Source organism: Vulpes lagopus, chromosome 9 (assembly GCF_018345385.1).
Source record: "Vulpes lagopus strain Blue_001 chromosome 9, ASM1834538v1, whole genome shotgun sequence".
In the NCBI taxonomy this organism is placed as follows: domain Eukaryota; kingdom Metazoa; phylum Chordata; class Mammalia; order Carnivora; family Canidae; genus Vulpes; species Vulpes lagopus.
The window spans coordinates 58423429-58448953 of NC_054832.1; the positions used below are offsets into that span (position 1 = coordinate 58423429).

The 25525-nt window shown below is 36.5% G+C and overlaps 1 protein-coding gene across 21 annotated transcripts in view; it reads left to right on the forward strand.

The window, feature by feature from the left end:
* STAU2 (staufen double-stranded RNA binding protein 2) overlaps positions 1-25525 on the forward strand; it is a 297168-nt gene that overhangs the window by 192748 nt on the left and 78895 nt on the right. For 17 of the 21 annotated variants that reach the window (XM_041769208.1, XM_041769206.1, XM_041769188.1 and 14 more), the window contains one exon: positions 9160-9273. The exons of 1 other annotated variant lie outside the window; for it this stretch is intronic. In XM_041769208.1, coding sequence (XP_041625142.1) covers positions 9160-9273 — 114 coding nt within the window. Of the gene's footprint in view, positions 1-1966; positions 2441-9159; positions 9274-10794; positions 13580-15792; positions 15960-25525 lie in introns of those variants that run through there. 3 more of the 21 variants (XM_041769204.1, XM_041769207.1, XM_041769210.1) reach the window with 3 other exon arrangements.

Below are 25525 nucleotides of genomic sequence, written 5' to 3' on the forward strand. Positions count from 1 at the left end.
CTAATCAAGTCACAGTTCTTTCGTCTTTCATGATCTTAATGCTTTTAAATAATATGATTATTTATTTTGTAGAATATTCTTGAACTTGGGTCTTTCTAGTATTTTCTCGTGTTTGATTGTGGTTGTACATTTTTGGTAAGAATATCACAGAACTGGGGATCCCTGGGTGGCGCAGCGGTTTGGCGCCTGCCTTTGGCCCAGGGCGCGATCCTGGAGATCCGGGATCGGGTCCCACGTCGGGCTCCCGGTGCATGGAGCCTGCTTCTCCCTCTGCCTGTGTCTCTGCCTCTCTCTCTCACTGTGTTCCTATCATAAATAAATAAAAATTAAAAAAAAAAAAAAGAATATCACAGAACTGGAGCACCTGGGTGACTCAGTCAGTTAAGCGACTGCCTTCAGCTCAGGTTATGATCCTAGGGTCCTGGAATTGAGCCCTGGGTGTCCTTCCCTGCTCAGCAGAGAGTCTGCTTCTCCCACTTTCTCTGCTCCTCTCCATTGCTTGTGCACTTATGCGCTCTCTCTCTCTCTCTCTTAAATAAATAAAATCTTAAAAAGAATATCACAGAGTTGATGCTGTACCATCTCAGCCCCCTATATACTGCTCTGTTTATAATACAATTATCTTAAATATCTCCTTTACATACATTAAGAACCATATCAGACAGTGTTATAATTTTTGTTTCTAATGTCAAGCAGGATTCAGAAAATTCAGGAAAATAAGGAAAGTCAACAGTGTATTTACCAATTATTATATTCCATTCTTTGTTTTTTCTTTGTCTTTAATTTTCAGAAGTTTGATTATGTTGTGTCTTTTTGTTTATTCTGTTTGGAGTTTGCCCAGCTTCTTGAAGCTGTAGACTTATATCTTTTACCAGAATTTAATACATTTTAGCCATTATTTCTTCAAATTCCTTTTAGCCTCAATCACTGTTTCTCTTCCCTCTGGGATTCTGATGACAGAAATATTAGATCTTTTGTTATCCCAGAAATGTTTGTGACTCTGTTCATTTTTCTCAGCCTGTTTTCACTCTTTTGTCCAGATTGGGGAATTTTTATTTTTCTGTCTGTGAGTTTACTAAGTATTTTCTCTGTTCTCTCTACTTAGTTTTTAATTTTGGTTATTCTGTTTTTCAATTATAAAATTTCTGTTTGATTATTCCTATGCCGCCTTTTTCTTGATGAGATTTTTTTTTCATTTATTTCAAGTGTGTATGTAATTGTTTTTTAAAGCATTTTTATAATGGCTACTTTAAAACACTTTCCAGATGAATCTAATAATATTTATGTCATCTTGGTGTGGCATCTCATGATTGTCTTTTCTCATTCAAGTAGAGATTATCCTGGTCCTTGGTTTAATGAATGATTTTCTATTGAATCCTGAACATTTCGGGTATAATAAATCTCCATGTCTTATTTAAGTCTTCTGTTTTAGTAAGCCTTCTCTGACATTGTGCCAGCTAGGGATCTAGGAGTGCCGCCTTATTACTTGTTATGGGTAGAAGTTCACTTTTTCCACTGAGTTCTGTTGACACCCTGGCAGGAGGAAGGGCACGTGTTATACCTCCAAAGTAGTGAAAGTCCTGACCCTCCACTGTGCTACTTCTGAGACCACTCCAGGGAGAAGGTATCATATGCCTCATTATCACCAGATAGATACAAAAGCCTAGGAATCTAGCAGGTTTAAAGTTATAATTCCCCATTCAGCCTCCTCTGTCACCACCCCAGTTGGGGATTGGGTCATCTCATTCATCTGTCAAGGATAGAAGTCTAGGCTCCCCAGTTGGCCTTTCCTGATGGGAGTAAGGATGGGTCTGCTATTTTTTCCATGGTGTTTGGTTGGAATAGGGCAGTTATTGTCTAAGTCTTCTCACTATTTTTTTCCTTTTCTGGCCCTTTGGATAGAGATAGCAGCTTTTCCTGGGGCTTTACTATTATTATTATTTTCTATATCCATTGTCATTTCCAGGTTGCCAGCTTGTCTGCTACCCAGTCCAGGATATATAAGGCAAAGAGAAAACTGAGGAATTCACCATTCTGGGTCTTGAAATCCCTAGCTTGGATTCTTCCTCCTTCTCTCCTGCTTCCTGAATCCTCTTAATGTTTGTTTATACATAATATCCAAAGCTTTTACTTTTACTTAGTAGGAAGAATAGGGAAGAGTAAATCTATTTCATCTGGTCTAGGAGTAGAAGTCAATGGTCTTTGCATCATGAATGTAATTATATTTGAAAAATAAATATGTATCTAAAATCTGTAATTCTTGAGTAGAAAGAAACACTGTCCAATATGTTTATTAAAAAATATCGTTATAAATTAAACTGGTATATAATGAAAAGACTTGTAAGGTCTTGTCTTTAAGTTTGAAGTGATATTTAATACAATACAATACAATTCTAATACATGAAAATTAGAGAGTTGGCGCTATTGGGAGAAGATTGTGTTAGTTTAACTTTGGTGGTGTACTGTCTAAATTAACTGTAATTTTCCTTTGACTTGGAAAGAGTTTTTCCTTTTAAAAAGGTATTTCACTTAAAGTTCTATAGATTTTAATGTGTCTTGTTATAAATATGTAATAAATATATAGTATGCACTCAAAACATGAGTGCATAGTATAAAAAGAAGCTTCTTTTCTGGTAGCTATGAAATTGACTGTTAAAAATCACCTAGTGCTTTTTTTTTTTTCTGATGGAAATGTCAAACAAAAATAACTGTATATGTGTGTGTATGATTTACTTTCTAATTGATTGACTTCCTTCTCAGACTTCCACTGGCATGGGGCACCTGGGTGGCTCAGTGGTTGAGCATCTAACCTTTGGCTCAGGTCATGGGCTCGGGGTCCTGGAATTGAGTCCCGCATCAGGCTTCTGGTAAGGAGCCTGCTTCTCTATCTGTGTCTCTGCCTCTCTTTCCCTGTGTCTCTAATGAATATAAATAAAATCTTAAAAAAAAAAAAAAAAAGGACTTCCACTGGCATAATGAGTAGAAACTGAAAAGCAAAGAAAAAAGATTTAGGATTTTTGTCATATATATGCTAATCCCTTAAAGTAAGAGTACAGTTATCTTCCTTGACTATTAATAACACATCTGTTGTTGATTTAGTAGGCAGTTTTAATCTGTGACTTACACTAGAAATAAATCTCTATATTTCTGCTAGATTTTGTATGCCAAATATAGGCATGTAATTCTCTCTCTCTCTTTTTTTAAGATTTTATTTACTTATTCATGAGAGACACACAGAGAGAGGCAGAGACATAGGCAGAGGGAGAAGCAGGCTCCTTGTGGGGAGCCTGATGTGGGACTTGATCCCAGACTCCGGGATCACGCCCTGAGCCGAAGACGGACGCTCAACCATTGAGCCACACAGGCGTCCCAAGGCATGTAATTTTCATAGCTTATCCCAAGCACAGAATTTCTAAAAGAAAAGATAATTATAAGTTGAGTCTTAGTCTTTATAATTTAATTTCATTCATTCACTTATCCCTTTAGAGCCATTAATATGACAAGCATATTGTATACAAAATGAAACAGATTACTCCAACAGCTAAAACACAGGTACATCACTGAACATGTTAAATATATGTTTACATTTTAATTACAAAGGAATTGATTTTAGTTATGAAAAGGATTGAGAAGAACTATAGAGAAAGTCAGTGACAGACATCATCTAGTGTAATATTCTTAATAATTATATATCTTGTCATGTCTTTTATTATGAGATGTGTTACAATAGTAAGAAGAATATCTAATATTTTAATGTTAATCATAAGCCAGGCATTGTTCTAAGTGCTCTTCATGGTGAAACTCATTTTATTTATTATATACAAATTAATTCATTAGTTAAATGTAGAACTAACATAATGTAACTTTTTACTGTTGACCACAGTTGACATAAGATGATTTACATGTCATCAAGTGATCTAAAAAAGCAGTTAATGTTTAATACAAACTTAAGCTACCAGAACAGTATCTATCAAATAATACTGTTTTCACATTTTGCCAAGAAAATGCTATTTTGTGCATTAATAAAGATATAGGTCTTCTGTAGAGCTAGTATGCAGACTGCAAAAGTCAAGCATGTTTTGACATGCTTATTCTAAGTTCCAGCGTTACAGCTGTCACTCTTGAGCTTCTTGCTCCCTGCTCCTGTCAATGCAGGGCTTCAGTGCAGTAGCTAGAATGGGATCTTTGCTTGTTCTGTGCAGTGGACGCCACAGTTGAACCTGAGATGCGCTAATGAAACGTGTCTTTTTGATACAGCGAATGTGTGAGGTATCACATGTGAATGTACAGGCCTCTATTTTTCCTTAGTGATCTACAGAGCAACTTTCTTTAAACATGGGTCTTTTTCAAACCCTCCTCATTTTTGTCCCACAGGGGGTGACTATTAAAAACATCTGACAGACAAGCAGTTAACCAGTTTCCTGCTGAGATTAGTAAAATATTTAGTAGTCCTGCAACATCAAGGAACTTCAGCCCTGCAGGAAATGGTTTGATTCAACTTTTGGAGGTAGGAGGTAGGGAATTTACATTTCATTTGGATGCCCCCTCATGTTTTCAAATGGGCTTGAAAAAATTTAGATACCTAGCTTTTAACATAAATTATTCTAAGGCTTAACGGTATTTTTCTTTATTTCTTAAATTATATGAATAGTTGAAGTGATTTGTGCCTTCCCTTCAGGAAAAAGAAATCTCTAGACTAGCAAAATCAGCGTCAGAATGCACAGTTACAGCATTTCATGTGGGTTTATGTGATTACAAGTCAAAACTAGGAAACTATTTTAAAATAAAAATTATTATAGATTTGCAAATTTCATGTTTAATTTATGTATATTGAAATTTTTGGCCCATCTTTTCTTACGGAATGATTTTTGCAAATCCATAAGAAAGAAACAAAATGTCAATTTACAGTAGTTGATAGTGTTAAAATCCAAGACAAGTGCTATAACATTATAACAATCAAGATCAATTGCTAACATTTCAGAGTACCAAAGATAGCAAAATGATATCAATAAATCTTAAACAACAATAAATCTTAAAGTACACATAGGAGATGACTTCTGTAATCTTCTAAAATTGTCTTTATTCATTTTTCATTAATGAAAATCAAGGTCCTGTGACATTGCATAAATCACGTTTTTAGGGCCACATAGTAGAAACACACTGCTCTAAGAGAAAAATGTTGCCCTGTCAGTTCTGAAGATTTGTGCATTACAAGATATAGTGGGATTTAATTACCCTAGTAATATCAGGCTAGTGGTCCTTAGAATTCTGGCTTCCGCTAATGGTTTGAATCATATGAAGCATTTTTCTGAGTAGAAGGATCTACCCAGAATGTTTCTTGCATGTTATTTTTTTTACATTCACAATTTTATGAATTCTAATGTTATGTCCAAGAAAATATATAACTGAAGAGAGCCATAACAAACTTGTTTTTACAAGTGCTAATGGAGTAGTGTATAAAGTGTGACTCTTTCTGAAGGCCTCTTATCTGTAGATTATTAGTTTTTGTTTAATTTGGAATTGTATCCTCAATCAATAGTTTCTTGTATTTTTCACATATTTTTATGTTTTATTGGGCAGTCTCAGTGCAGTGAAAGTATAAACATGGAATTATTTTATATTTCCCCCTTCACCACTTTCCTCCATATGTTGTTAGAACTCTCTTTCATTTTTTTTTTTTCATCTTTAAAAATTGAGTCTAGTTCACAGTAAAATGCCAAACTCTGATCCCCACCATTGCAAGCCAGTTTGGCTCAAGACGCTTGGAGGAGGTTGGGTATACATTGATTTATTTTTCTCTTCCTCTCACTCCAGTGCCTTTGAATATCTGTAGTTGGTGGAGTGGGAGCTTTTGAGACGTCTTCTTCCATACTCCATCTGTATCATTTCATGGCCTTAGACTTCTAGTGTTGGGAAGCCTTGAGGGAGGATGATGCCACCCTGACCCGGTTTTGTCCACTGCTGGTTTCCATATAAATGATATTCATGGTTTTCTTCAGGCAGCATTTAGTTTCTCCCAGTTCCGTTTGTCCCTGAGGGGCAACTTTGGACTTTACTAGTGGTCCATGCCCTTCACCCTCTCTGTTGGTAAGTCTCTCTTTGTTTGGCTAGAGTATCTCTTTGGCTTCTGCTGAGATTCTCTTCATTCTCTCCAAGGGCTTTGCATATGTAGGGTGAGCATATCTCCCTTCATCCTTCTTTTTGTTTTGTTTTCAGGCACACTGTGTGCCTGTAGGCTCCTTCAGCAAGCTCTCAGATATCTCCAAACTCAATGTATTTTCCTATGTTTCCAAATTGCTAGGGACATACATTGATTTTGATCAAGATTTCTTTTCAAAGGAAGCGTGTAGGTTCTGCTGGGGGCCAATATAAGTGCTCCCACTCTGTATTAGCTGTTTCCTTAGGGCTACTCCACTCTTGAAGATGCTATATTTCTCAGAAGGGTGACGGTCAAGGTGATTCCCTTCCCTTCACCTCCCCCTTCCTAGTTCCTATGTGTATTATTTGTAGTTGGACCAGTTCTGCTGACTCTTACTAAGGGGTTGGGAATAAGGCCTAGCCCTGAATGTTGGCAGCTCTTTAGAGCTTGTTTTGTTGTTGGCCATGGTCTCAATATTGACTCTGGGGCAGCAGAAAAAGTCCCATGGGGATTAGGTTCTTTGTAAGTGATAAAAAACCCAGTGACTTAAAAAATATATGTTTATTCTTTGCTCATGTAAAGGTCTATAAGTTTGCAGTCCAGAGCTAGTGTGATAGTTCTGTTCTAAAGTCTTCAGGGACCCAGGTTCCTGCCTACCCACCACCCTATCATGTCTAGGTTTCAGCCTTTGTCCTATGGCCAAAGATGGTAATGTTCATCCACATTCCAAGCAGGGGGCTGACAAAATGAGTCAAGAGGAAGAGCAAAAGGCAGACACTTGAAATCTCTCTTTCAAGTTTCTAGGAAGCTGTTACAGAGTTCTTTCATTGCATTCTACTCAGCCACATGGTATAGATCTAAGGGAGCCTGGGAAATCCGAACTTTATTCTGAGCTTTCAAGTAGTCAGCTAGGACTTACTGTGAAGAATACTGGAGGACAGTTGGCCATCTCTGTCACATTTGCTGGATGCTCTTGACATTTTATTTGCAGCTATGTGCAAACATTTATCTGTTCTAGATGAGTTATACATGGTCACCAATGTTGAATGTGTGCAGGACGCATAGTATTTCATAGGGTATTGCAGGCTTACAGTTAGGACAGTTAGGCTTACAGTTTGCTTTCTCCTAACTGTAACCTAAGGGTGGTGAGTAGGCAGGAACCTGGGTCCCTGAAGACTTTAGAACAGAACTATCACACTAGCTCTGGACTAGCTCTGGACTCCTTAAATCTTTTACTAAGAGTGTCTAAGCCATGGATACAAATGCAGTTTGAAGTTTATATTTTCTACTGAGATTGTCTGGTGGTATTTCTGTCCTTTGTAATTTTCATTTCCATTAGAAGAGAATAGAACTGCAATAAACTGGCCGACAAGTATATTCTCTGTCAATTTGGATATTTAGGGAAGTGTCATGTCTTTCATGCAGACTTTCAGTCAGTGTCAAAGGGCAATTACATTTTATTTTAAAAAGCATGTTTTATAATAGCACTATATAAGACATAATATTTTAACGATACCATAAATGGCTGTGAACTGTAGCTATTTTAGTGTCACCATTTAATGACTTTTGCATAAACTTATGTGATAAGTTTCATTTTCCCCATCATATTTAGCTGATGCATAGTAAACTACACTTCCACATTCTTGAACTCGTATATACTGACTGACCTTTCAGTTTGCTTAGGAGGTATAATACAGTGATTTAGAACTGTTGTCAAGTCTTTTCCCCCCAAAGTTAACTTGGAACAAATATTTTTATAATAAAATCTTTAAAGTACTTTGGAAACAAGCTTTGTATATTGCCTTGATTTAAACTCTAAACTACTTAAAGATTCCAGGAAGTTTCCCTACCTTCAGGGAAACTGACAGCAAATCCTAACCCTACCAGTTTAAAAAAGTTCAGTTATTAAACAATCAGACTAAGATCCATATTGTTGTCATTTTCAGTCAGATGTATATTATCCATGACAAAATATGCCATGATCTATAATAAAGGCATATTATGGGTATTTTTATGGAGCAGTCAGAATTAAGCCTCAGGGAACTAATACGTGTTTTAATTTTCTTCCTCACAAATTCAAGATTTTTGCCTAAGCTTTTATCCTAGACCTACAGACATTTAACAAATTGAGGAAGTTATAACTAATAAAACCAGTTTTTCCTATAATATAATTAGTAGGAATCTCATTCTATAGACATGTTTCATTAATTTATCACAAAAACAATGCTATTTTTGCTTTGTTAGCTTAGAATTTAAATAAACACTGCTTGAAAGAACTTTTGTGAAAGTAGATAAATGAGAGGATGGAAATTTTCCCACTGGGAAGATGGACTCACACTTTCCTCTACCCCCATTTACCCTACCTCTGATATGGAATGTCTTACATGTGGTTTTAATAATGGTCGGTTGTATTTAGCTAGAAGAAAATAATAATAGAGTAACTTTTTTTGGTCTGCATGTTAGAAATCATTTTAGTTTAATTCAATTTGATTGTAATGTCAAAATGTCAAGCAGAACATGATGTAGTGATATCTACATATATTCAACAGTGGTTTTATAGGGACTGTAATGTAGAAATAGAAGAATGTCACTACCAATTAAGTGGCAGTCACACACACATAGAGTCAAAGATGAGCGAAAATTTAGGTTGACAAAATTCCATTCGAATCAAGTGAACTTAGACTTATGCTTACCCTTGAATCTTTTATGCATTATTATGAAAAGCTGGACTGTAAAGACAGGTATAGCATTTAATTGTGAACTTTCCTACTGGCTATAATGGTGTAAAAAATTTTATAAAGCATTTCCTCAACTCTGTTAAAACTTCAAAAGTACTTAAAATGGAATTAATAGATTTTCCATAGATATTGGAAGGTCCTGATAAGGTTTTAAATATTTGAAATGTGTTCTGCATAAATTATTTGAATTCTTCTGGAAATCTAGAGCCTTTGGAAAGGACCTATTGCATCTGGCTCCCTCTTACAAGTGGTGTTCAGCAGATTGCATGTGTTCTGTTATAGGTTCACTACTGTGATAGACAAAGTGGCAAAGAGTGTGTGACCTGTCTGACATTAGCCCCTGTGCAGATGACTTTCCATGCAATTGGAAGCTCCATTGAAGCCAGCCATGACCAGGTATAATATGCCACTGCCATTTTGCTGCGTTATGGCCCAGCAGAGAAATCGGACCATCAAAATGGAAGCTATGTGCACACATACAGCTTTGCTTTCCCTAATACGTTATCCACTAGCACCATTTGCTAGAATTTTGGAAAACCCAACATTTTTGTGTTAGTAAACTGGTATTTTAGGAGATTTAAATTACTTTAGATTTCTAGTTTGTAGTTCATTATAAGAATTCTCTTAAATGGAAGAAATAATTGCCCTTCAAGTTATTTTTATTTTTAATAATTAAATATAAGAAGCAGGATTAGCCAAACAATGTAGATAACACTGGAGTCTCACTGTAATATACTCATTTAGTTCTGTTGAAGAGAGTTTAGTATTATAGGATATGTGTGAAATAACGTTCAGAACCATCAACTTACTCCTATAATTTGGGATATTTTTAAAATGGCTCTCCAGTGTTGTTTCGAATTTTAAAGCTTTATTTCTGAAATAAAGCTAAAAATGCTAGAAACATATTGTTTCTTAATAGCAAATTCCTTTGTTTAGATAGCAGCTTTGAAAATACATCCTGTTTATAATATAATACATATTTTCAATTAAAATAATCATCAGATTAGACTAAACCAATGATCTAGGTCAAGGGTTTCTAGTTTGGAGTCAAAATAAATACACATACACAGTTTACAGTTTAACTAACCAGCTATGCTTTCTAAATTAACTATTCACATGCAGAACAATGGTAATCCATTTGTATATCCATTTCTCAGGATATTTGAGGACTTCTGATAGTTTTGCCTCACTAATCTTTTTTTCGTTTTGAGGATTGCCCTTGCATGAAAAGAATAAAAGAACATAGTAGTGTAAATTCTCAAACACATGATTGTCTAGCTCAAAAAAGACATTCTTAAGGGCGTACCCCTTAGTTCATAATGTCTCTGACATTATAGTCTCCAGTCATCATTTGTTGATTGGTGGCAAGGAATCACGTGTTTAAGAAAAAACAACTAATTAGGCAGAAAATCTGAGTTTTGGGAACTAACCATAGCATGAGTTAGCTGCGGCCAACTGAATGGATCTACCCCTTTGAGACCCTGTTTTTTGGAATGTTAAATAAAGGAGTTGCTTAGGTGACTTACAAGATCCATTCCAGGGCTACCATTGTATGATTCTCTGACTGGTCTTTCTGCTCCTGGATGGATGAGCCCAACCAATAATAAACAGTTAACAGCATATTGACCTCAAAAGCAGTTTAGAGATGACCCCAGTGCTTCTCAGAGTTTGGTACTGGCATATGCTGTAGCTGCAAGAAAGCATGCAGCAGTAAGTACAGGGATGTAACCTAAATGAACTTACAGGATACATTTCCCTGTATACAAGTGTAACTTAGCTGTATGCTAGGCTCAAGAGAAATGATAAGAATGTTGGACATGGTTCCTGCTGTCATGGAGCTTGCAATCTAGCAACTTTACTACTTTGAATATTTGTGAAGAAGTCCAGCTACTGCCTTATCTCTCTGTATCCATTCAGGGCAGGAACAAATGCAAGAGGAGCATGAGGTAACCATCCTACAAAAGCCTGTCCTCCTTAGGCTGAGCTAAGAAATGAAAGAGTGCTTCAGAAACCCACATCTAAGAAGAGCAACCCATTGTTAGCAGAGGTAGCATGTTGCTATGAAAGAGCACTGGGATGGGAATAGAGACTAAGATCAAACCTAGGTTTGCCAAGAAGTAGATTTGCCATGTGGGAGCTTGTCTCTTTACCTCTTGGAATGTGGCTTCTTTATGAATAAAATGATTAGGCAGTTCAAGCTTATACCCAGTCCATGTGGCAAGATATACAAAGTTTTGGGCTAGTTAGTCCGTATGGTACTTTTACAAATTAGGGAGGAAAAAGGAGCTTCTTCCTCAAGGCATGTTTCTACTATCCAAATCCATAAGACCTACAGTATGACTAGAGTACCCCCGCATCCATGAGGTGTTCAAAAACTTTTGGATTTATACAGTTGTATAAACACAACTGTATATGGAGGTGTTATACTACATCTATCTGGAATGTCAGTTTTACTCAATGGTAAGTAAATAAAGACATTTTTATATTAAAGCAAATATAGTTGTACTAGATATGATGAATTTACATGCATTTTAAGGTAAAAAAAGATGTTCAGGAAATGCATTGATCATGATCAGATAGATGGATGGAAGATGGATAGATGAGTAAATGAAGGGAGCTGTGACTGGAATGGTCATCTTGTATACCAAACTCTACTTTGGTGGCTTCCAAGGCGCAGATGGAAGTAATGGCGTGATCAGTACTCATCCCTTGAATTATTTGGCTTCCTGAGGAAGGGAGACACAGTGAACTTCTACTCCACATCTTCTAGCTTTTCTTTTCTTTTCTTTTTTTTTTTTTTTTAAAGATTTTATTTATTTATTCATGATAGACACAGGGGGAGAGAGAGGCAGAGACACAGGCAGAGGGAGAAGCAGGCTCCATGCAGGGAGCCCGATGTGGGACTTGACCCCGGGACTCCAGGATCGCGCCCTGAGCCAAAGGCAGGCACTAAACCGCCGAGCCACCCAGGGATCCCTCTTCTAGCTTTTCTGCATTATGTTGCCATTACCCTTTCCTCATACTGAGGGTCTAAGCAAAAAATACTTCTTCAGCATACTGAAAATATAAACTTGATCTCGTAAGTTGGAAAGGATGGACCACTAAATGTTTTCTCACCTATTTGTCAGTAAATACTGGAAAACATTTTAAAGCAAGAAAAATTGGGACACATGGGTGGCTCAGTGGTTGAGCGTCTGCCTTTGGCTCAGGGCATGATCGCCGAGTTCTGGGATCGAGCCCCACACTGAGCTCCCTGCAGCGAGCCTACTTCTCCCTCTGCCTGTGTCTCTGCCTCTCTCCCTGTGTCTCTCATGAATAAAATAAACAAATAAAATATTTTAAAGAAATAAAGATTATAATCATTTACAAAATGTTTCTATTCTTAATTCATTTGAGCCAATGCAATTGAACAAAGTATTCTGAGAAAAAAAATATATATGTAAAATTTAGTGGCAGTCCTTCGTTATGAAACTCACATGGTTCTTATCTGTTAGAAAATAAAGGTGAGAAATGGAAGAGCTCTCTAGCCCTGAACATTTACAGCTTACCGTACATTTTTAGATTTAATTCTAGGAACTCAGTAAAATAAAGAGTAAATGTTTTATATGGTGTATTCACTCATATCTTAAGGAGTAAGAGGACAAGGACTATTTTAAATACCTATCAAAGGTCCATACAGATCTACAGAATGGTGGAGAGAGAGGCAGTGTCACCTGTATACTGATGATGTCTGAATGTATGGAACTTTTGATTCTCCCGCCCTTCCCGCCTGCCAAAAAAAAACTCTGCTTCCTCCCTCCTCCCCGTCTTTTCCTTTTAACCATCCAGGGAAATGACACTACCAAGCTCCTTGGAGCATCTTTGCCTCATCTCTCCTCCTCAAATGCCACATCCGGTTCTAGTATCCCTTCCTCTGAATTACGTCTGTTACCTGACCACTTTTCACCATCTCTGATGTAGCCATTGTAGTCGCTATCATGGTTGTTGTTTTTTGTTTTTTTTTTTTTAAGATTTATTTTTAAGTAATCTCTATACCCAACATGGGGCTCAAACTTACAACCCTAGGATCAAGAGTCTTATGCTCTACTGACTGAGCCAGTCCTGTTTATCGCAGACAATTGCAGTTGTCTTTAGACTGGCTTCGTTTATTCTACTTCTGTTCCATTGTGGTATATCTTCCACATAGTAGCCAAAAATATTTTAAGTTAATCAGATCACATTATTCAGCTGCTCAGAAACTGCCAGTGGCTTCTCATCACACCTACTATAAATCCAAAAGTTTTTGTTATGACATGTAAGTCCCTATGTGATTTGGCTCTCTCCACCTCTCCAATTTCAATTCCTGCCATCTCCTTTTCACTCAGTATCCCAGTCTTACTGGCTTTGTTACCAGTTATATCATGACAGATGAAAGAAACCAGACTCAAAAGGCTACATACTATAGATTCAATGCATAGGACATTGTGGGGAAGACAGAACCATAGACATAGAAAACAGATCATTGGTTGCCAGGGCCTGAAGAGGGATTGACCATAAATTGTCACAACAATTTTTGGGAGTGATGGAAATGTACATATCTTGATTGTGGCGATAGGACATAACTATGCATTTATTAAACTTACTGAACTGTATGCTAAAAAGGGTAAATTTTACTGTATTTAGATTATACCTCAATAAACCTAACTTCAAAAAAAAAAAAAAAGCCAGATTCATTCCTTTATCAGTGACCCATATATGGAATTGACCCCAGGGAAATGTGGAAGCATGACATCCCCTTTCCTGCATTCTCTGAATATGTTGGATCCACCTTAGAGTGCACTAAATTGAACTTAGAGCCTGGTTTAGAGTTTCTCCGAATGCTGGTGGTTAGTTAAGGCCTGCTTCAGGCTCTCTAGGATAATTATTAATCTCCAAAAAGTGGTCTAAGCCTGCCTGACTTCAGGGAAAGGATCTGTGTTTCCCATCTGGGAACTCTGAATTTCATCCAGGCAGTGGACCAGTCATTCAGGCTGATTGCTGCCTGGGACTCCCTGCAGTGTCTGAGTGAAAATGTTCTACGTATGTTTGCTTTATTCATCACAGCAAATGTGATACTATAAATTTATGTTAGTTTGGAATATTTAACTGTCCAGAATAAAAACAGTTTAAATTTCTGGATACTGATTTTCTTTTCAAATACTTTCTAGCAAACATTTGATAGCTGAACAACTCTCTGGGAGTATTGCACTAGATACTAGAACATACAAAAATAACTTCTTCTTGTCCTCCTAATAAGCTAGATACTAGCTTAATGTAGTCTTCAGTGAGCTAATCATCCTGTGAAATTTAAAATCTGCATATCACATGGTGGTTTCAATGAAGAGCAATCATCCTTACATGTAAGTTGAGTAAAGAGTGCATTTATTTGGTAAAACGGAGCTAGTGAGGATTTTGCTCTATGTTTTTCAATAGATCCTAGTTGGAAATTAAATATATATTGGTCACTGGATATTATTGAAAGCAAAATCTTTTGTGATAGTGCAGGAAGTTTTTTGGAATCTTCTAGCTTGGTATAATTCACCAAATATTCCTCACTCTCTCCTTCTGGCCTGACACTTTCTACATTTTTCTTCATCACTCTTGGATGTCACTGAATACTGCTTACTCTGTGTCTGTTACTTATATCAGTCACTATCTAGGCAGCCTCAAAGTCATAAACTTCCTTCCCTGTCTTTTTATTTTTACTCAGCTTTATTTAGACTGCATTATTAATCTCATAATCTCACCAATACTGGGTAAACAGAGTAGATTAGTTAAAATACTATAGCTTAATTTCTAGTTAATAGTTTTATCACTGCCTACCTCAGTTCGTTCAGGTTACTTTGGAACACACTTGCTTCATATAAAATAAAAATAAATCAACCATCTAACTAAGCACTAGCTCTCCAATGAAGTGTAATATATGTAAATTACTATTTGCTTAAATGTGACTTCTAGTCAACACAAAATGAGATTATGGTAAGAGTAAAGGACGATGCATACGTAGCAGAGTACTTAGAATTTATGAAATGAACAGTTCTACAACATAAAAGAAACAGGAACCAAACTTATATTAAATGTGTCTGCTGTGTACTAGGTATTGTGCTAAGCCCTATATGCATTATTTTGCTTAATTCTCATAATACTGTGAGGTATAAACTATAGTGTTTATGTATTTGCTTCATTTGCTGTATTACCTGTAAGGGTTTATGTCCTTAGCCAATCAAGCTGAGTTGATCCAGTGTGTGTGCTTTGACTGGAATTCTAGGCAGACCTCTCAGTGAAAGGACGACCATGAAGTGTAACATGCCACAAATCTAGTGGGTATTTTGCTCTACTTTTGATTACTTAAATTCTGCTCATAGTTTTTTTTTTTTCCTGATTAATTAAAAGTCTCTTTTCCTTAGTAATTATTCCATAATATCTTATAGTTGTATACTAATTTAAAACTAAGAAAGAAAAAGCCTTCAAACATGTTAAATATATATTATCACAGCAATAATACATGGATTGATTATAGACTATATTCAGAACTTTTGTAGTACTAGATGGTCTTAAATGATAGTACATGTAGTCCCTTTCCCTTGAGGTAATTGTAGTCTAATGGAGTGTGTCAGCTAGGATGCTTTTGGCTACAAGTAACAGAAAACCTGACTCATGGCTTAAACAATGAAGAACCTTGTTATCTCCCATAATAGGAAGTTCAGAGGAAGGGTGAACTCCAGGGTTGGTTGATAAAGTAGCTCAGCAATGTCAACAAGGACTCAGGTTATTTCATTTCTTAGCTCTGCTTCACCCTCTGGCTCATGGAAAGATGAGCCACATTCTCTGTGTCATTGCCATTGTAGTCACATTTAAAAGAAAATGAGACATCTGATCTTACTGGTCTCCTTTTAGGGGGCAAAGACATCTATATTGGGAACTTCTTCAGCCATCTTTCCTTCATGGTGTAGGCTTCGATTGGGTCATTCACAAGCCCATCTCTAAACTAGTCACTATCAAGGGAAATGAGATCGCCGTGAGTTTATTTTTATTTTTTAAAGATTTTTAAGTAATCACCCAACATGGAACTCGAATTCATGACCTGAAGATCAAGAATCACATGCTCTACTGACTGAGCCAGCCAGGCGCTCCAAGATCATCATGAGGTTTTTTACTGACTGAGCCAGCCAGACACTCCAAGATCATCATGAGGTTTTTTTGTTTGTTTGTTGTTTGGGTTTTTTGATTTATTTATTTGAGAGAGAGAGCAAGAGAGCAGGAGGAAGGGCACAGGGGGAGAGAGAATCCTGAAGCAGACTCTCCACGATGACACAGGGCTTGACCCCAGGACCTTGAGATCATGACTTGAGCCAAGATCATGACCTGAGCTGAAATTAAGAGTCTGTTGCCTAACCAACTGAGCCGCCCAGATGCTCCAACATCACCATGAGTTTAAATGCCTGGGGTAAAATGGTTATTGAAGAATCAACTACAGGAACTACTACATGAGGAATTAAATGCCAAATATATCATTTTAAATTTTCTAGTGGACTCACTAAAAAAATTTAAAAAAGTAAACTTGATCTTAGTAATATATTTTATTTAACCTAATATATCTAAAGTATCACTTCAACATATAATCAACTTTTAAAATTATTGAGGTATCTGGCAGCCCGGGTGTCTCAGTGGTTTAGTGCTTGCCTTCAGCCCAGGGCGTGATCCTGGAGACCCGAGATTGGGTCCCACGTCAGGCTCCCTGCATGGAGCCTGCTTCTCCCTCTGCCTGTGTCTATGCCTCTGTGTGTGTGTGTGTATGTGTCATGAATAAATAAATAAAATCTTACAAAAATAAAATTATTGAGGTATTTGACCTTTCTTCAGATGTCTCATTTTGGACTAGCCACACTTCAGTGTTCAATAGCCACATGTGTTTTGCATTATGGTTTGCTCCCTGCCTTTGTCTCCAGTCTCATCCTTCACCATTTGCTCTGAAGCTAACTTCTACCCATACTTCATGTTCTGGCAGTTTTGATGTTCCATGTCTCATGCTGTCTTGCATCTGTAGCTTTGTACCTCTTCCTTCTGCTTGGGCATTCTCTCCTTGCTCATAAGAGGAACTTTAATTGTTGTATCATAAGATCTAACCACACTGTCACTCCAGTCAAAAGGCTCTCCCCAAACCAACTTTCCACATTATTGTTGTTACACTTATCAAACTGTCTTCCCATCGTTTTTCATATTAGTCTACCCCGCTGGGCAGTGACTTCTGTGAGGAACAGGACAGTGTCATATTCACCTTAATATTCTCCAGGTGTATGCTCTGACGCAGAGGCGACGCTCAATTCATGTTTATAGGATGGGATTGAATTGAATTTCGAAGACAATGAGATTAACTTGGATTTGGTAGAACTCATTTGGTAGAATTAGTGAGAGAAATACAACCTTTGTCCCAGTATGCTTTCTCTCATGGTGGCCTTCTAAGGACATTATTTGTGAAATCATTCTGGTACCCACATGTGTAGAACTCAGAGTATTTACATAGTCTGAGCATATGTATCTGTCACTAGGAATCCATCATATATTTCCATTAATTCTCTCACTGATCTGTTTGTAACCTTTAATTTGTCTAACCTAACACACATATGCCTACGACCTTCTCAGTGTCCTGAAAGTTCCAGGGCCTGCCTCCTGATTCTGCATTCCATAGTGTAGTACACAAGTCAGTATCCACTGAATCCTGTCATTTCGTGTTCTGAGACTGCAGTCCTCAGAATCTAAAGAGGCATGAACTTCATAGGTTTGAGCAATGATTACCTAAGACAAGTAAAGCTTTTTATTAATATGATAAGGACACCCTTAAGTGGCATTATATAATAACAGACCCCATAGCATCATCCCAGAGGTATCTGTAATAGAGTTCTGGCATTCTTTGTATTACATAAATTCAACGTGAGTTTTGGAACTTTAGCTGTTTTACTTGCTCCCCATATCAAGCCACAGTGCTGAGTGCCATGGGGTGTTGACAGACCTTTCTGTACAATCACTGACATTGGCAGCTTCTCTGGGATCCTGTAGCTGCCAGAATTCAAAAGGTAACTTGATTTTCATTTACTTTTTATGAAACAGGATGCTAAGAGTGATATTAGAAAGGCACATCAACTTTAATGTTTGAGAAATTGCTTTCACATTTCCTGATTTTTTTTTTCATATTGAAATATTTCAAAATATTTCCCCTACTTGAAACATACCCCGTGAGTATAGGACTAAAATTTCTTCTTCTGACTTTGAACTTTATCATATGACATTCTCGTTTTACACAAATATATATTATAGTTAAGGAATTTAACCATATCTTTTTTTCTTTACATTTTATGTTTCAGTAATTATCCCAATAGTTTACATAGTGTTTTGTTTTTGTTTTTTGTTTTTCTTTGAGATATAATTGACATATAACACTGTATTAGTTCTAAGTGTACAACATTTTATATAAAATGATTACCATAGTAAGTTTAGTTAACATCTATCACCACACATAGTTACAAATTCAGTCATATCTTCAAACAAAACATTTCAGTAGAAAGTCACTAGGAACAGCTTCTCACACTGGATAGTTAATTCTTATTGATGGACTAGAATAGCAGTCAGCAAACTATGGCCTGCAAGCCAAATCCAGCCTACCACCTGAATTAAGAATGGTTTTTAGATTTTGAAATGATGGAGACAAGATCAAAAGAGTACTATTTCATGACATTTGAGAATTACATGGAACTCAGATTTTAGTACCTATAAATAACGTTTGATTGGAACTTAGTCATGCTCATTCATTAAGGTATTATGGAATGGCCACTTTCACTCCACAGCAGCAGAGATGGGTGGTTATAAAAGAGACGGTATTGCCTGCAAAGCCTAAATTACTTACCATCTGCCCCTTTATAGAAAAAATATGCTAGTCTATTCCAGGACTAGAAGGAAGAAACATTAGACATCCACCTTTTGAATTTTGTATCAAATGGTTATTTTCTACATGGTCATTCAGAGTTCATTCTTTTTTAGAACGGAGCCAGTTTTCTAGAAATACTTCCCATATTATAGCATAGTTAGACTTGACTGTGAATTTTGGATATATTTACTGTACAATGGAAATCAATTTTATCCTCTAAAGGAATAAGTCTTTCTTCATCAGTAATCATCAGAGCATTGAAAGAAAGTTACTTTTGTCTCCTTTCGAAATCCTGTTTAGAAACACTTCATAGCTGGACTTTTTTTTTTTTTTTAAGTAGTAGGGACTATTCTCTTGTTTCCATAGTGATCTTTCACTTCTTTCAATTCAGATGTATAGGCAGTTTCTAGAACCAACAGTGAGTTATAGGGGAAGGTAGTGGGAAGACTAAATATATATTTTATAACTGACTCATGATTTCATTTATGCTTAGTATAGCATGACCACATTTCTAAGAGGTTGCATATATCCAGTGATATTGTGCACACAAGTGACTTATTAACTTGACCTATAAAATAATTTTGGACTATAGTCAAAACCCATTCTTTCTCCCACATTTTCCTGAAGTGATGAATAACAGCTATTTTAATCAACAGAATGTGTGAAATTTTAAGTTTCAAGAAACCTCACTTTTCTCAACTACACTAAAAAAGATTTTTAGGATGGTTACTTGACCTGTACCCCAGCTTACCTGTAGTTCAGTATTTCACAACATATTAACCCTTTGAAGATAATTTCAGAACCAAAAATACTTTCTATTATTCTCCCTAATAAGCTTTGTTCAATTTGACACCTAGATACATACTCCATGTCAGTAGTTTCTTAATTTTAATTCAGTATTCTAATTTTATATTATTGGAGTAGGAACTTAATATTTCTACTGTTCTGTAGATCTATATGTTTGAAGTTGATTTGAAGATCATTGGGGAAATATTCTACAAACCTTTCTGTTAACAGTTCATACTAATGAATCATAACCAGATACATTATTAAAACAATAAATACCATATGTATATAATTGGCTAAATGGATGTGAAAGTTATAGTGGAAAACTGTTGCCTATATAGACTTTTTTAAAGTGACGATCAATGGAATATAGCTCCCTAGGCCACAGATTTGAGAGCATTATTGCCCACTGGAGGTCACTTTTATAACCTAAAGAGTATTACCTTCCTCGTAAACTCAAATTATGGTGTTGTGTATGATTTATTATACTATTTAAAACTGAAAAACAGAAACCTTCTCTCTCTTAGTAACACCCCTTCAATTAAGTCATGCCTCTCCCCATTTCCAATTTTTTTTTAGACAAACCAGTTATTTTTCAGAATATTCAGTTTTATTCTTTAATTGCTGCAAGTTATTTGGCCTGCTTTCTTTGTTTCTAAGTTGGCAGCCAATGCCTTTCCAGATCACATATTTTTAAAATACCCTTTAGTTAAATTGCTTCTCTTTGCATCCTCTGATGAAAGAATTTGAAGACAGATTTAAGCCCCGAAATATTTAGCATATCTGAAATTAATCAGAGTCAACATAATGATAAAAAATGTCTGTTACCCTTCATAGGCAATACCTGGTACCTTTGATAAGAAGTGTCACCATTCTACCAAGACCCACACTTAAATTTCTCACTCTGAAGGACTAATATGCCAGTAGGCTTCCCACCTGGTTTACCTAACCTCATATGCAGAGAGAGGTCATGCCTTCACATAGGTTCTTGCTGTAAAAGGAAACATAATAAGAAATTTTTCAGCTCAGGGACAGATTTGCTTGGCTGTCAGAGTTTCTGTTTTGCTGATACATTTCTACTTCCTAGGCCACTATGTGCTGGTCTCCTTACCTAGCATATCCTTACTATCTTTTTGACTGAACCTTGAACTCCGACTCTTGGTTACTTAGCTCCTCTCTGCTCTGTTGGTTTGTCTTGACCTACTAGTACTTTTGTTCTGTTTGATTTTGTGCTGCCTAACTGACCCTTAACATTGGCTTCTGACTGTTGTCTGTCCTTCTCTGTTGTTCTTATATTGCTCTTCAAATCCAAAAGTGCCTATGATTTACAGAAGTCCATTTTATAGGTATTATATTCTACAGTCATTATAAAATTGAGAGAATTATCAATTGACTTGTTGATGGGACTGATAGTCTGTGTCCTCTGATATAAGTATATATGTTAAAATGTTCAAAAACTTTCATACTACTTGGTAAATAGTTACTGCCCCATATTTCACCCATCATGGCCTCATGTCTAGGACCTATAGGACCTCCCCATGATCTAGGAACTAATGGATCGTTTCTTGGGCCAACAGGAGTTTCCAGGACTGTTTTGTTGTTTGGTTTTATTGATTGTGTTCATGCCACACAAATTATTAAAAATGTTAAAAATATCACTTCTTTCAGAAATATATGTAAGAGTAAAGTTCTTCAAGGGGAAGGCATAGAGACATCTTGAAGTGATTATTTTTCTTAAAAGATTTTTGAAAATTTCCATAGGAAATTAAGAAGCATTTTATTAATTCAGCAATCATGTACTAAGCATGTCCATCACTGTACTAAGTAGTAAGAACTATTTCCAATTTTGTAAACTGGGAAAGCCCTCATATTGGGTATAATCAAAAGTTGGAAATGGTATATGTGGGAAGTCTCTGTACTTTCTGTTCAATTTTACTGTGAACCTAAAATGCTCTTTAAAAAATCCATTTAAAAGGGAAAAAATATTGAAGAAACAACAGAACACATACAGAAACAATCGAGGACTGATTACAAGGTGACATGATCAATGTCAGAAATGTTGACAAAATCTATATATGTATGAATATTGAAAATCTGTGGAATACCAAAGTGATCAAGAGCAGAAGAGTTCACCTGATTAAGCTGCTTTTAGGAATTGATGGACCAAAAATTGGAAGACAAATCATAAGGGAAAACAACGTAAGAAAAATTAGAAATGTGGAACTTGCAAAAGAATATGTGGGGAAAGAAAAACTCAACTTGGTGGGAGTTCCAGGAATAAATGATGTTGCATAAGATAAATTCAGTCATTTTGACAGCCAGGTTAAGCAGTATGAATTTTATGCTTTTTGCAGCAAAGAACCATTCTTTAGTCAGTAATAAGGGATATGATTTGCTGATATCTGTAAGATCAGTTAGTAGCCAGATGCAGAATTGATTGTGGTGAGGATGAAAGCTTCTATCATAGTAATTCAGGAATGAATGGGTGCTGGTTATCTTGAGTGTGTCTCTAAAAATGCCAAGAAAATATCTCTCTCAGAGACACATTGCATAAAAAGAATCAGCAGACCTTGGTGACCAGCTGAGTATGACAAAGAAACAGAGCAATTAAAAATAGCTGTAGACACACTACCAATGCAGCAGAATGAGAGCTGGACAGTTGTTTTCAAAAAGCAACAGTGAAACTAGACAAAATTATCAAAAAGAGCAATTTTAGGACTCTGGAAATTGACCAAAAGCACTCAACAAATTTATTCATGGAAAAGCATTTATTCATGGAAAAACTAGTGGACTTCAGGTAAGAAAAGTACGATTCTGTGGTGTTCCTGTCTTGAGCTGCTCCCATGCCCCACCTACAGGCTCAGTCAGCATAGTAGTTCTAGAAGGATGAGGAAAGCCATGAAAACCAGCAGTTTCACTGGACGAATGACATCATTTGATTGAAAGTGGAATGTGAGAGACACCTGGGTGGCTCAGTTGGTTGAGTATATGCCTTTGGATCAGGTCGTGATCCCAGAATCCTGGGATTGAGCTCCATGTCGGGCTTCCTGCTGAGTGGAGAACATGCTTCTCCCTCTCCTTCTGCCTGCTGCTCCCCCTGCTTGTGTGCTCTCTCTATCAAATAAATAAAATATTAAAAAACAAACAAACAGTGGAATATGACATCCTATGCCCATAGGCATTGTGAATAACAGTAGACATCTTGGTGGCAAATAAATAGGAGAGGCTAGCTAGCAGCTCAGTAAACCTGAGGTTATAGTCTGGGTTGGGGTCAACAACAAACCAACAGACTAGACAGAAATTTACCAAGATTTGGGAAATGGTGTAGTGAAAGGGACTTTGATAAACCAACACGTATTCCTGGCTGATCAACAGGGTTCATACACTTGCATGAGAGACCAGAGAAGGAAGCTCTCTATATATCCCTTGCTGCACATGGAATTCTGCACATAGGCAGAGGAGATGCAAGAGGGTCTGGCAGAAAGTCAATGTGAGAGAGACTTGAGAACTCCTTGAGGTTTGAATGAGTTCCCCAACCCAAACACAGCTCCATTGGCAATGTAGAAGCTTTATTAATTTATTGTGTTTGATCACAATTACTAATAAATAATTGACTTTATTGACTAATAATTGACTAATATAATTAAAGACTGTAGCAAAGGCAAAAGAAAAAAAATAAAATACATGCAGCTTAGAATAGAAGAAACAAAATTGTCTTTATTTGTAGGTGACATGATCCTTCCTGTATTAGGAAAATCCTAAGAAATCAATACATATACACACATACAAAAAACACCTATTAGAACTTAAAAACAGGTTCCTAAAGTTTTAGGATACAAATAAATATTTAAAAATCAATTGTATAGGGGATCCCTGGGTGGCTCAGCGGTTTAGCACCTGCCTTTGGCCCAGGGCATGATCCTGGAGTCCCGGGATCGAGTCCCACATCGGGCTCCCTGCATGGAGCCTGCTTCTCCCTCTGCCTGTGTCTCTGCCTCTCTCTCTCTCTCTCTCTCTCTGTCTCTCATTAATAAATAAAATCTTTTAAAAATAAAAAAGGCTTTTACATTGAAAGCTACAGAACATTACTGAAAAGCTAAACATCTAAATATACGAGACACTCAACATTCATGGATTAGACGACCCATTATTGTTAAGTTGCCACTGTCCCTTGAATTGACCTATAAGGTCGATACATTGTCTATCAAAATCCCAGGAGGGATTTCATTTTGTTTTGTTTTGTTTTGTTTTGCTTTTAGAAATTGACAAGCTGATCTTAAATTCAATGGAAATGCAAAGGGTCCAGAACAGTTCAAACAATTTTGAAGGGGAAGAACAAAATTGGAAGACATACACTACTCAATTTCAAATTTTTACTATAAAACTACATATTCCAGTTAGTGGCATGAGGATAGACATGTAGGTGGATGGAACAGAATCAAATGGAACAGTCCAGAAATAAACCTTTATATTTAAATTCAATATATTTTCCACAAATGTGCCAAGGAAATTAAGTGGGAAAGCATTGTTTCTTTCCAAGACATGGTACTGGGAGAATTATATATCCATATGAAAAATATGAATTTAGAGTCTTAACCATATACAAAACTAATTTAAAATTACAATAGACTTAACTGCAAATCCTAAAAATGTAAAACTTCTGTAAGAATCATAGGAGAAATTTCATGACCTTGGTTGGGCAAAAATTTAGGTTCAGCACCAAAAGCATAATCCATAAAAGAAGAAATTAGTAAATTGGACTTTGTCAAAATGTAAAACTTTTGTCTTGCAAAAGACACCATTCAGAAGAAGAAAAGGAGGCACCTGGGTGGCTCAGTTAGTTGAGCGTCTGCCTTTGGCTCCAGTCATGATCTCAAGGTCCTGAGATTGGACCCCTCATTGGGCTCCTTGCTCAGTGGGGAGCCAGTTTGTTTCTCTGCGCCCCCTCCCCACTTGTTCTCTCTCTCTCTCTTTCTCTCTCTCGCAAATAAAGGAAAAGAAAAAGGCACTGACTAGAAGAAACTTTATAAATCATGTATCTGCTAAATTTCTTGTGGCTACAAATATACAAAGAGCTCTTATGAACACTATAATAAGGCACTCAATTAAAATGGATAATGATATGAGTAGACAGTTCATCAAAGAAAATGTTATGATTGGCTAATAAACACCTAAGAAGATGCTCAACGTCATCAGCCATCGGGAAATGCAAAGTAAAATCACAATGAGATACAACTTCACACCCACTAAGATGGTTATACTAAAAAAGGTGGAAAATAACAAATGTTGACAAGATGTGGAGAAACCGAAACCTTCATGGATTGCAGGTGGGGATGTAAAATTGTATGGCCACTTTGGAAAATAATCTGGCAACTTCTTAAGCTAAATTTACCGCATGATCCAGCAATTCTACTTTTATATCTACTACCAAGAAAAATTAACGTATTTTACACAAAGACTCCTATGTGAATATTCATAATAGCCCAAAACTGGAAACAATCTGAATGCCCCCTAACCGGTGAATGGATAAAAAGTATGATATATCCACACAATAAAATACTATTTAGCAATAAAAAGGAATGAACTGACATATTCTACAACAAAGAACCTCAAAAACATGCTATATGAAAGACACCAGTCACAAGAGACTACATATTGTACCATCCTGTTTATATAAAGTTTCCAGAAAAGGCAAATAATCTTTAAAGACAGAAAGCAGATTGGTGGTTGCCTTGGGCTGGGAATGGGAGGAGGAAATGACTGCACATGGACACAGAATTTTGCAGTGACAAATGTTCTAAGACTAGATTGTGTACAACTTTCTAAGTTTACCAAAACTATTTGTAAACTATTTGCAATAGATTAACCTTAGGGTATATAAATTATACCTCAGTAAGGGTGTTCAAAGCCACCCTGACAAGC